This window comes from Protomyctophum parallelum, assembly GCF_964188405.1.
Source record: "Protomyctophum parallelum genome assembly, chromosome: 15".
NCBI lineage: Eukaryota > Metazoa > Chordata > Actinopteri > Myctophiformes > Myctophidae > Protomyctophum > Protomyctophum parallelum.
Window position 1 is genome coordinate 43,288,534 of NC_139710.1, and position 14,022 is coordinate 43,302,555.

Sequence of the window (14,022 nt, forward strand, 5' to 3'; positions counted from 1 at the left end):
TTGTTAACCTCAACTGCCCATGAAGTGCATTGCATGCTGTTTTCTGTAATACAAGGCCATAGAGTGGTACAACAGACTTCCCCTGAGTGATGGAATCTCTTTATTCATAAAGAATTAAGAAGACCCTAATCCTACATTGGTTAAAAGTAGTAAAATTACTATATGTAGTCATATCAGGTCTTTGTTGACTTTACATGTGCGTGTGGGTGTTTTCCTAGAGAATGACATCATTATTTACTGTACATATACTACTAGTACTACCACTAATTTGTTCACACTCACAGCTAAATAAAATATCAATGGTCACAGCATACTGTACCAGGTACGTCTAGTTCATGGTTTAGTAAGGTTCTTTTTAGACAGTAGACACTTCACATCAGTTATGACAAAATGTGTGTGTGTGTGTGTGTGTGTGTGTGTGTGTGTGTGTGTGTGTGTGTGTGTGTGTGTGTGTGTGTGTGTGTGTGTGTGTGTGTGTGTGTGTGTGTGTGTGTGTGTGTGTGTGTGTGTGTGTGTGTGTATTCATATTAATTGATTCTTAGTCTTATCATTGTTACTATTACCCCACCAGGAGAAGCAACAGTAGACCTGCATATGAACATCAGGGCAGTGGTATCTACACCATTTCAGGTAAGCTGTTACACATACATAGTTACATACCAGTACATAACGGTGATGTGCGAACCCAAACTACAGTATATGCAGACTTTTGGGTTGTGCTCGGAGAGGAGGGCTGCTCATTTCATCCTGTTGGTGTGTGGTGTATGAAGACAACCCATCCGGGTATTTACGATCAGACGTCGAATCGGTGCAACCTACAACCATGAGAAGCTGAGGTTTATGGTGTTTATAAGCTATTTGAGCTAATAACACAACGTTCATTCGAACATTGCGCATGCGAGTGCTATGGACATGATATGCAAAGTGACCCTCTGCTCATAAAACGGTGTCTTGAGGACATGGCCCTTAAATCAAAGTCCGAAGTACTTTGTAGCGCTGTTATGCCGCTCTGTGTACCACTGTGTGTATACTGCAGCCCCAAATGTAGCCTGTGAACCTGGCTACAGACCCTATAGCCTGTGAACCTTGCTACAGACCCTATAGCCTGTGGGGACCGTAACCGGTACCTATGTTCCATAGGTTCTATGTTCCCCACCATGCAAAAAGGTTATTTGTTCCCCACTTAGAATAAACCTAAACCAGAAACCTAACCTAGTAATTTTAGTAATTCTAGTAAGACAAAGTATTTTAGCAACTTAGTCTTAGTGTCTTTTAGTAGCAAATTCTGATTTAAGCTCAGTCTTTGAATAATCCATTGAACTTTAGGCCTGCCTCGGCTACTTAAACTAACTAGTCTTAGCCAACTAAAAATTAACACTGACATAAAATAAAATAAAACATAATTGCTCAGACTTTTTAACAAAGATGGCAAAAACAAACATTCTTTGTTCTGTACTTATACATACAATTGTATATTACAAAACACTGAAGTCCTTAAACCAGAAACCTAACGCTAACCCTAAACCCTAAGGTAAGTGGGGAACATAGAACCTGGGGAACATAGGGATGACCCCCTGTAACCCACCAACAGAGCAGATCCTATAGCCTGTGGGGAACGTATTTAACCGTGAGAGAGTCCATAGCCTGTTACCCTTATTTGAAGTTTTTCAGAAAACTTAGGTCAGGTCAAGATGGTCTAAATGGGTTAATCACATGATTCCACAGACAAAATGGCAAGCAGAATTTTTGATTGAATGACCTATGGTTCAAGAGTTATAGGCCAAAATATGAAGCACCGTGTTATAGGGGCGTCATGCGGCCGATATGAAAACGTGTGTGTGCAAAGTTTCATGCCAATCAGACTGGCTGTGCCCAAGATTAGCTGCTCACAGACTAGTCTCACGTGGCCAAACTGTTGCCTCCTGCAATTTTCAAATGCTTCTGTCATACAGTCTGGACTCTGGAGCACGGAAACTCTGATCATGAGTAAAATATAAAGCGGAAGTGAAGCCTCCTTTCCACTTCCGTTTCGTCTTTACAGTCCCGCAAATGTATCCTAATATAAATAGAAATCATCTAAACATGTATAGCTTGCTGCTTTGCAGAAATAGAAATAAAAAGTAATAATCTCTATAGATATTTTAGAATATATTTTTGTTAACTGAAATAGCAGCTTCCTTACTTGGATTTTAGGAGGTGTAGTTCCAGACTCTATATAGCATTCGGAGATTGTGGAATAGTTGTCTGGCTACGCAAGACTACTATTCACAGACAGACAAGACAGACAGACAGACTAACGGTCGAAATCATACCTGACCTGTAGTTCTGGCAAAGACAACAAGGTATCTCAACATACCTGGCCAATAAAAATATTCAGATTCAGATATATAACACGACACCATGATAGCCATTTCATAGCTTACATTAACAGCATCATCATTTAATTACGGTTCTCCTGTTTTAAGCCAACACCATACAATATAAAAGAGACCCTTTACCCTTTTATGCCCTCCCACCTAACCCATATACTTGGTTGTCTGGAATAGCTTCCCTATAGCTCCATATTCGGTCTCCCTCCGGTTTTCTTTCTAAACGAAATATCTTCGCTGAAAATAGCTGATCTATAAGCCCATTGCAGCCCACTGTGAGCTCGTAGATTGTCTATATTCGCTGAATGTTAGGTTTGAAGTGAGTAAAGCATGTTGTTCATTCTTTGCTAACATGCAGGTAATTCCACGACACCATGCTTTCTGCATTGTGCCTTTTATACGCTATTTAATCTGCACACCTGCATGCAGAGACTTCTCCTCCGGTACTTGATGTACAAATGCTCCATGTCTATCTTTCATCACTGATGGGTACAGAGCTGTGCTTATCTGAACGAGTGAGCGCAGCTCCCCAGAGGAGCTCGACATTACACTCAGGAGAACGTTTAACAGCTGTCAAAGATGATTCATCATGTGCCATGCTTTTACAGCTGTACCGTACGCATACTGTACTATATATCCCTTGTCTTTTTTATTTTTTATTTTTTTTTGTACAACAAATTCAAATTGAGTAGACTCTTGTTTACAGTGGGCACGAGTCAAGAGTAATTCAAGCTAAAGCAAAGCTTAGCGTCATGGTCTGGTCCATGCAGTGAGAGAGACAGACTTGTGTACTGAGCAGCGGTTCTCAAACATTTTCAGCACATGGATGCCCAAATTGTTATGTATTTGGCCGCGGATCTCCATCTGAAATTAAGATCCTCTGCCAGAGACCCCCATAAGAGAAAATCTTTTTTTGTTTTTTTCAAAATGTTTCAAAATCTCTCTCTCTCTCTGTCTCAACATTGGGAGTGCGAGTGCGAGTGTGTGTGAGCAGCCTGGCAGGCTTTATCCAGCTGGAGAGAGACCCCATGCGGTGGTGCTTCCTCCTGCTAGACAGAGGCATAGCCATTGCTTAGACAGCCCAAGAAGGTATCTCTGTTCTATTCTAGTCCACACTGCTGTGTATCTGCAATGAACGGAATGGAACAATTCAGCTTTGTTTCCATTTTTATGATATGTATCTATAATATGATACACTTCCATCTATCTACATATCTATTTTTTTAATATATTTAATGTATTGGTAAATAATAATGACCTGTCCTTGTAGACCAGCTGTTTTCAATTAACCAAAAATATGGAAATCGTAAATGTTTGAAAATAATGATTTATTTTTTTATTCTTCTTCTACTTCTTTGCTTATAATTACATGCCCAAAAATAGTGATGCCAGGGTTAATGTAGTTTAATTTGCTATAATGCTTCTCCCTGGGCTATGTTAAGGTACGGTAGCAGTATTAAAAGAATTGATTGGAAGTTGATTAATACATCATTATCTCGCCATGGTAATCATGGTGCAAATGATGGTGTAAAGGACACCCTGAAGGAGCAGACATTAACACACAGCCCAATGGTTTGTGGCATATTTGGTGTATGCTGCCTCCAGTGGGACGCCATTTGAGTGACAGTGAGGAACATGCAGATACAGCGCTCTGCCAGGAGTCATCATTTATCACCAGAGTCCCCATTACCTCCGAGCCTTTATCTCTCCCTGCGTCACTTTTTAGGATAGAGGATATAGAGTTCTGAAAAAAAAAAAAAAAAAAGAAAACAGAATGAAAAGAAAAAAAGGCGCCCAGCTCTAACTCTTCAGACACTGTAGTCACTCATGAACCTCAGAGCCCTGTGTAAATGAGAGAGGATGTAACATCCCTTCATTAACAATGTGATGGCCCGCAGACCAAGTGCGAGGTCGTAGCAGACAGCTTCTGTGTGTGTGTGTGTGTGTGTGTGTGTGTGTGTGTGTGTGTGTGTGTGTGTGTGTGTGTGTGTGTGTGTGTGTGTGTGTGTGTGTGTGTGTGTGTGTGTGTGTGTGTGTGTGTGTGTGTGTGTGTGTGTGTGTGTGTGTGTGTGTGTGTGTGTGTGTGTGTGTGTGTGTGTGTGTGTGTGTGTGTGTGTGTGTGTGTGTGTGTGTGTGTGTATGCGTATGCGTGTGTGTGTGTGTGTGTTGACAGCTGGCCAGGTTCTAGTTGCTCTAAAACCATGTGCGCTCTGTCAGGGTTGTACAGGCGCCTTCTTTAGGATTGATGAATTGCCTGCTTTCTTGATTAAACCCTCCGTCACTTCCCAACAAAACAAAAACCCCAACACGCACGCACACAAAAAAAGAGCAGAGTTGTGGGGAGGAGAAGCTACCTGTCTTGGTGAGATCTGTCATCTGCACTCACATTATGTACACATGTGATGTGCAAGTGTGTTGACATTTATTACCACGATATTAAAAACTAATTCACGTTTATTTTGCAGCCCGCTTTCACTTGACAGTTCAAGCTCATTTGAAAAGTTATGAAGTTTTCACAACACCCCCCTCCGTTTTTTTTCTTTTATTTTTTTGATCGATGCCAAGTTTATGTGCCAATTAGGTGAATTTCCCATAGGCGTTTCTTTTTTTACATGCAATTAAAAACAGACTTGGATTCATTAACTATGCCAGAAAGACATTACTTGCATGAAAACAAATAACGTACCGAAATATCCAACTGAAATCTACCTCCAATGTTTTCTTCAAAATGTCACAAATATAAGGTACAGCATGTGACAAAGCCCTGGCATTCTGTTGCGCTGCAGTCATACTACATTATTACCCAGGGTACAACTTACTGTATAGCGTTCAGCAGTCATCCACCTGATAAAAAGGTAAACCTAATAAAAAGTAATACATTTACATATCTATCGCATTAATCAAAAATAAATCCTGACATTGGCCCTGATCTAACGTAATATGGAGAGCAATTATTTCACTATCCATTAAAAGGACTTCAATTAACAGACGCGAGACAGTTCATCCTTTGGAGAGGAGGAGATAGGAGGAGGGGGAAAAAAATAAAACGCGGAAAAATCCTGAGGAGACTCGAAATTAACTCGCGTTTGCAAAATATCGTGGCAGGGTGACAATGATTTTAGATTTTCAGGAAACGATATTAGAATTCTTATTAAACTATTTGCATCTGCTTTTAATTTGCCGCAAATAATTGGAAAATGCAATGGAGCTTTCCAATTAAAGCGCCACTCTATGCTGTTTAATAATACCCTCATAATATTATAGCTTATGAAATGACAGGTGAGTTGATGTATGAATAAAACATAAAGCCCCGTAATAAGAGACAGGGGGAAAAAAATATATGAGACAGTTGTTGGGGGGGCTTTTAAATGCTCGATATAATTTGCATATATTAATCTCCTCTTTTCAGCCTTATCAAGTATTCCACTGTATTTGAAGTTAAAATAGTCGTGACAGGCAGGCGTACGCTTCATTTTTCCAAGGATTTATTACTTGTATAATTCTGGATCTTTAATAAGCCAATATGACTGATCCTCTGAGTTCTGTGGAATTTGGTTAATTGTTCCAGATGGTGCTCACTGATTATGCAAAATTACTTTCTTTCTCTTCTTTTTTCTCCCCACACCCGCGCCACCCCAACCACACCAATTTTTGATTGACTAACACGGAGAAAAAAGATTATTTTTGGCCCAGCACTTTCATTAAGAGGTTTCTCATCAGGTTTCAAACAAAAGTTCCATCTTACTGTATCTCCCTGTGTAGTTCTGGGCTAGGCTGCGTGGAGCGAGGCGATCAGCCGGCGCTTATCTCTAGCCATGATGGATCTGAACCCCTTCTGCACCACTGGGGCTATATTTTAGAATAACACAATTCTTTAGGCTGAGAGATTAAAAACATAACCTCTGGATGGTGACACAAAAGTTATTATTAGTATATGTCGTTCTCTTTCTCACACTTTATCCTTGTTATCCTTTGTTTTGCTCTCTCTCTCCCTCCCTCCCTCTCTCTCTCTCTCTCTCTCTCTCTCTCTCTCTCTCTCTCTCTCTCTCTCTCTCTCTCTCTCTCTCTCTCTCTCTCTCTCTCTCTCTCTCTCCCCTCCCTCTCTCTCTCTCTCTCTCTCTCTCTCTCTCTCTCTCTCTCCCCTCCCTCCCTCCCCCCCCTCTCTCTCTCTCTCTCTCTCTCTCTCTCTCTCTCTCTCTCTCTCTATCTCTCCCCCCCCCCCCCCCCTCTCTCTCTCTCTCTCTCTCTCTCCCCCCCCCTCTCTCCCCTCCGCCCCCCCCCCCCCTCTCTCTCTCTCTCTCTCTCTCTCTCTCTCTCCTGAGGGTTGATGAAATTGCTAACCAGTGGGGTTGGTCTTGCACTCACTTGCAGCTTGGGTTCTTCCATCCACAACTCACCAACATTCTGTTTTGCATCAGCTAAATTGAGCTGAATGAATCATTTATGGGAGTGTTATGGGGGAGGTAAGGGTGGATTTACTGCTGGGGCTTTTACTTCGGATAGAGTGAGATTTGTATGAAACTGATTCTGATGTTTGAAGTGAAGCCAACGCTTGCATCAGGACATGAAAGGAACGCCCTTAAAACTTGCAATTTGATTGTGTATTCCTGTGGTCAGCATAAAGTGAAGTATACAGCAGTGAGCAGTAGTGTTTTACATACACGCATGTGCGGACATGTGCACACAAACGCAGAAGCGGTATACAGTCACACTAGGTCCCAAAAAATGTCTACAGCTCATAACATAATTTCTGTTACCAACGGATGGCAAATGTCATCAATTTCCTGATTTGTGTAGATTCTGTAGAAGATACACAATGTAGTAGAAAAAACAGAAGATGTAGAGAAAATCTTATATGATTCGTGTGGTTTCTGTATGCAACACACTATTGTACTAGGACCGAGCGATTTTATGCCAGCTAAAGTAAACATGTTTTTGTAATGTTATCCTTTTTTTTAACCTTTTCTGTAAAGTCCATTTTCTGTCCCTTTTCTGATGGGACAATATAATGTCCAATCAGACAGGAGTGACATATATGTAATATAAATGGCAAGACAGGATTCATCGAAGAATACGAATACAGAATTCATCAACGAATGCATGAAGAATTCAAGACAGAATACATTTCCCAGCGGAATCCTCGCGGCTCGCGTCACACTTGCAATTTCTCACAATTGTACATTACAAATGTTATTATCTTATAATTCTCCAATGGCTTTCCTCCATAGGGACCCAAAGGTTTAATTCCAAAATACGATCCTGATGCGATTATGCCATATTTAGGAAGCAGTTTTATATAATTTTGCTGTTGGATTTCATATCATATTTTTCGACTAGGGCGATGAGGCCCTAAGGCATTTTTTGGACCCCTATTACAGTCAAATATAAAGCGACTTTGAATGGCTTTGCATTCGCAGGCCAGACTGGACTCTGGAGCCTCATCCCTCATTGCGTTCTATCCATCCCTGAGATAGAAGCAGTGCTCCATTAGTTTCAGTGTCCAGATATGGACGGCCTCAATGGATGGGCCTGTCACTGCTTCCTCATTTGCCCCATGTACAGCAGGGTTTGTTATCGCACATCTAATTAGAACTTGATAAAAAATATTTCACAAAAATCTAGTCATTAAATATAGTTTAAGGAGATTTATGGTCAAATATGCCCTAAAGATCTTTTAATGGCTCTGCTGACTTGTTAAGTTTGTTATTAATGATCTTCTAATACATACTGTGGTGCTGTGATTTAGAAAGCACAATGAGATTCTGGGAATGAAGTCGTTTTGGAAAAGGGCATCTGGGGCTCCCAGAAGCTACATTAAATAGTTGTGCTCAGACCTGGTTTGCAGAGAGCCATGAAGTCTTCTCTGTGGAAAGGTTCAAACGGATCAACCAATTTACAAAGACGGCAACCATTTCTGTGCTGTAGTCCGCAAAGTGAAAGAAAATCGCATGATTAGGAAATTGTTCTTTTATGACTGGACTAGTGTCAGTTAGTCTGTGTGAAATAAATCACCATGGCATATTTCTGGTATACTAATTAAAAACTGGTATTCATTGTCTGGCATGTGGACCGCAATTAATGTATGTGCAAAGGAATAATCGCTTTGTAAACAAATCCACATACAGTATATTCCGGCGTAACAAAATGAATATGCATCAAACTATGAATGCATTATACTAATATCAGTCGCCTGTTTCACCAGGAGAGTAATGGTGTCCTTATTAGCATAATTAATGACAAATGGCAGCGCAGCATTGGTGGATTGGTTCAGCGGGATGATAAATTGGTGGATGCCCAGGTTAGTGGCTGCCAAGGAGGCCTCTTTGGCTGTCATCCCTCCTGCTTCCGCTCTGGCACAGTTCATTACTCACCGTGTGAGGTGCCACTTTACATTGCCTGGTACTGTGAGCGAGGAGAACTTAATAATGCCACCCACAACCACGCAGGGCCCGCTGCTTTGCCCACTGTCCAGAGGGCAAGTTGCTCCGAGAGGGCTCAGGGTCTGGAGGTGGAGGAGCAGCGTGGGACCCATCTCCTACAGTCCAGCTGCTCTGATGCAAACAGATCACATGTCAGTCACTACTTCAGGGGAGCACAGAGCCATACGACCCATCTCCAGTGTTGCTGAGCGTTCTTGTTAGGATTTCTGGGGTTCTCCACATCCCCTGCATCATTACGGGTTAGTTTGCCCACAGAACCGCTAATTAAGAGGGGATTTGTGTAATTGTGCCTTCTGCTGTGTCCCATCCGGCACATGCAATTTTCTGTCAGCCCTCTGCCAGCTTTTACACTTGTCCAGAGAGGCATACACCATTTATACAAACACACGCATGTGCAGCGGGCGCCTGTGTGCACACGCACACGCACACACACACACATTCTGCTGCACATTTACCAGGAGCCACAGCTGGGAATGGATGCCGATGCCATGGCAATGTCTTAAGACGACTGTGGTGCTGATTAAAGGGTGATTGTCCATTTTAATGTCTCCCAGTGATTCTCCAGAATAAATACACGGCAACACAAGTTCATTTGAAAAATGAACGCGTTGTACAAAGTAGAGGATTTATTATTATGAAGCCGTAATCACTCTGCTGTGTCTTATGGTATTGCTTCTAGCTGCTGTATTTACATACTCAGCCTGTAGGCTCCATGTCATTTCTATTTCTGTCTTGAGTGTCGGTGCCCATATTGTGCATATTGGAGAAGTTCTCACACGCACGTACAGTACACCTCCTCAAAGCATTCTGTGTTCAGCTGAAGTGTTTGTGGCCAGCTCACCATAGGTGCTGCTGGCTCTGTCTACTTTCTGGAAGACTGATGGACCAGTGCCCGACTGGGACTGCCTTCTGGCTCCCTACCCACAACCAGATTTCAAGGACTGCTTGTCACAGATGGAAACATAACTGGGTCGTTCTACATAAGCATGCCATTTTGTAGCCTTATGATGATACTAGCAAAAAAAAAAAGTTTACATTTTACTTTACATCAGTCTTGATAACACAGTACTGTATAAAAGTAACACAAATGGAAATGGGCGGGGGGTTTAATCTGCTTTAATATGATTTTAGCCACTGATCTAAGAGCTCACATCACAATTGTGTGTGTGTGTGTGTGTGTGTGTGTGTGTGTGTGTGTGTGTGTGTGGCTGGTTGGTGATGCCTTATGCACTATGCAGTCTTCACACTAAGAATAATGGACATCCCATATGTAAAATTCCATGTATATTAATAGAAAAAAATTACTGATACTGTTTAAATTTGCCAGATCATGAAAATAATAGTAAGCTTTCATAGAACTCCACTCCCTTGCTATGTAGTCCTCTGCAAGCCCCCCACCCTTCAGTTATTCTCTGTAAACCTGTGTTGCATGGCTCCATAGCCTCTGTAAACCTGTGTTGCATGGCTCCATAGCCTCTGTAAACCTGTGTTGCATGGCTCCATAGCCTCTGTAAACCTGTGTTGCATGGCTCCATAGCCTCTGTAAACCTGTGTTGCATGGCTCCATAGCTGCCCCTCACTGTAAACCTGTGTTGCATGGCTCCATAGCTGCCCCTCACTGTAAACCTGTGTTGCATGGCTCCATAGCCTCTGTAAACCTGTGTTGCATGGCTCCATATCCTCTGTAAACCTGTGTTGCATGGCTCCATAGCCTCTGTAAACCTGTGTTGAAAGGCTCCATAGCCTCTGTAAACCTGTGTTGAAAGGCTCCATAGCCTCTGTAAACCTGCTTTGCATGGCTCCATAGCCTCTGTAAACCTGTGTTGAAAGGCTCCATAGCCTCTGTAAACCTGAGTTGCATGGACTCCATAGCCTCTGTAAACCTGCTTTGCATGGCTCCATAGCCTCTGTAAACCTGTGTTGCATGGACTCCATAGCCTCTGTAAATCTGAGTTGCATGGACTCCATAGCCTCTGTAAACCTGAGTTGCATGGACTCCATAGCCTCTGTAAACCTGTGTTGAAAGGCTCCATAACCTCTGTAAACCTGAGTTGCATGGACTCCATAGCCTCTGTAAACCTGTGTTGCATGGCTCCATAGCCTCTGTAAACCTGTGTTGAAAGGCTCCATAGCCTCTGTAAACCTGAGTTGCATGGACTCCATAGCCTCTGTAAACCTGTGTTGCATGGCTCCATAGCCTCTGTAAACCTGTGTTGCATGGCTCCATAGCTGCCCCGACGCCAACCTACACATTGATCCAGTGTAATCCATCCATACTAATGATGATACAACTCCCCGTGTATTAAAGGGACATTTTTAAAAAAGCTGATATTTTTAATACACAAATAGTTTTGCGGTCGTTTGATGTTGTTTTGGGTCATGGGTTTTCAGTGGGGTGGGGGGGTTGATGCAGATATTTTTGTGTGAAAAAAATAACTGCATACAGCCTGACTAGCTGTCAAGAGAGGGGAAAACCACATTCATGCACAGGAGAGACTGTTGAAACGGCTTTCACACATCAGGGAGAAAATAAAATAAAAATAGATAATCTGAATGTATTCCTCAACATCATTTCAGTATCCATGTTCTATGTTAATTGAATCCCCAGTAAACATTTTAATAATTAAAAAGTTACTCTTTTTTTCCATGGGAGATTATCAGTATCTTTCAGAATCTTTATTTTCCCCGTTTCCTTTCAAACTTCCCTGCTCTGTCTGGAGGGTTTTGAGGAGAGGGTTTGAGAAAAGATAAAAAGAAAAAGAATGGGTTTCACAGAGCCATAGTCATTAAAATAATCTGAAAATAGCAACTTGCTATCATCTGTTCTCATAGCACGGGTCAGGAGCTCTGACACCTCCAAAATTCCTCCTGTCAGGGTAGGGGGCCATTTGTATTCTCTCTCATTAGGCAATTTGACTAATGACCTGCCGGGGCTGCGGAGCTACTGAGGGACCCGGAGCTCGCCGGCCTCTCCTCCTGCAACTGCCTGAACACACACCCTCTATTGGAATGGCACAGATGGCATGCCCGGGCGACAAAATAAACTACAATATGTCTCCGAGATGCTGTCAGGGCCTGGGCACTATTTCTCATGTCAGAGCTGGGCTAAGGGCTGTGAGTGGGCATAGGGGGGGTCCTCTACCAGCTTCTCTGTTGATCTACTCACCATTATACAGTGGAGGTGACAGAGAGAGAGAGGGAGAGGGAGAGATAGGGCCCTGCAACTGGAATAGCATTTCCAGGGTCTGCATTAAGATTCCATCTCAAATTGAGAGTCACACCGACAGAGAATGTATTGCGTGTATGTGATGTCAAGGCTGGCTACACAGGAAAGGGTGGAATACGCAGAAGAAATGCATTCCACAATCTTCCTAAAGCTCTTCTTCTATTGAATACTTTATTAGTGTTTAGTGGTGTGTGTGTGTGTGTGTGTGTGTGTGTGTGTGTGTGTGTGTGTGTGTGTGTGTGTGTGTGTGTGTGTGTGTGTGTGTGCGTGCGTGCCTGCACCCCCCTGGTTTCCACACATCTATGAGGTATAGATGTTGTTTGGCCTTTCTCACTTGATTCAAGCATCTGACGGATTCACCTGAGTAATCATAGTGGACAGAGATCAATGCAATTCTGCTGAATTAGTGAAGTGTAAAATAAAAGTTCATCAACATTCTAAAGGTGTTACTCGTTGAGTCGTGGTTCAGGTAATATGGGGTATGCTCGATCACCCACGCACATTTTTCCATCAGTCAATGTCTCGGTACCAATGCGCACACACGCGTGAGTGTGTGTGTCTGTCTGTGCGTGTTTCTGCCTGTATCCCTGATGTGTGTGCGTGTGCGATCAAGGGCTTGCATAGGTGCGCGTGCTTGCGTATGTGCGGTACGCATGTGTGCGTGTCTGTGGAGGGGTGTGTTACTGTGTTTGTGTGTCTCCGTTTGTCTGTGTGTGTGTGTGTGTGTCGTAGAGGGTTAGGAGGGGTGGGGTTGTACCTGGGTATGTGTGTGCGCCCATGTGTGCGTTAGAGCCCCAGAGATGCAGCGTATGCGGTGGCGAGTGGGACCACTGGCGTCCTGGGTTGACAGTGCATCCAACAATGGAAGAGTGAGGGATTAGTGCTCAGCCCGGCGTACGAGGGAGCCCTTCCCGCCCTGAAACAGCCATTCATCTGGGCCCGGGGGCTGGAGATGACAATGCAGCCATTGCTCATCGCACCTGACGGAGCCATTAATAAGGCAATGATCCACACGGGGCCCGTGCTGACTCCGTTCTTTACACTACCATCACTCAAGCCACAGGGTCCTCCTTACTTAACACCACCTCTGTGCTCATCAACACCACCGTCGGACTCGTCATCATCATCATCATCATCCACTCCTCTGTGGAACCAAAATTCCAGGCAGGTGTTGCAATAGTTGCTACATTTAGATAATCCAAATACGAAATACGTATCCAATTCCCAATACTCCGGTGCACTCATGACTTAATGGGCTGTATCCTGGCCATTTGAGCAGCTAAGAGCATGTTTCATACTGGGACTCCCAGCTAGAAGATTGGATTTACATTATTTTTGCCCTTTGCACCTCCAGATTTGTCCCCTGCATGGTATCCATTTCTTACCGAGTGCAGTCGTCTCCTGCACCTCTCCATTTGTCTGGGTGTACGATAGGCTATCTCGAGTATAGATGGTGGTTGAATACAAAGTGAGATCTGATTTTAAATGTAATCCTTGAACAATAAAGAAGCTCTCTGGCCTTCGGCTCTATACATTCATCTGTCTGTTCCACGCAGATCCATCAATGGCGACAATCTCATGCTTCCCATTGCTGGGTATTGATTCAAATGTACCTCCCCCCACCACCACCACCACCACCACCACCACCAACCACCGCCCTCTTTGCCTGGTGTTGTGTGCTCCCAGCGACACAGTAGCACATGTTTATTCACTTGTTTTTATGGGCTTAAACAAGCCATCATATCCACCCAATCACCCTTGCCTGCTACTCCAGGTAGCCCCACACCCAGAGCTGTTGCTAAATGGTGGTTGCACGGAGTTCCATGTCAAAGCCAGGGCATTGAATGGCCTCTGGGTGAGTGTAAATGGGTCCTGGACGCTAGTCTCTCAGTCCTTGCAATTCTCTAATGCAGCAGATTTACTGTAGGAGATGGTAGTTCAGGGAGCCAGGAAACGGAATAGGTTTTCCTCTAGACGTGGTCGTGAG

At 43.3% G+C, this 14,022-nt stretch overlaps 1 protein-coding gene across 1 annotated transcript in view; it reads left to right on the forward strand.

Moving 5' to 3' along the window:
* Positions 1-14,022, forward strand: part of LOC310871874 (multivesicular body subunit 12B-like) — a gene marked incomplete at both ends in the record, with an annotated part of 39,632 nt that overhangs the window by 23,417 nt on the left and 2,193 nt on the right. Inside the window, one exon of the mRNA XM_083783511.1 lies at positions 572-630. Within this exon, the coding sequence (XP_083639637.1) occupies positions 572-630 (59 nt within the window). The remainder of the gene's footprint in view (positions 1-571; positions 631-14,022) is intronic.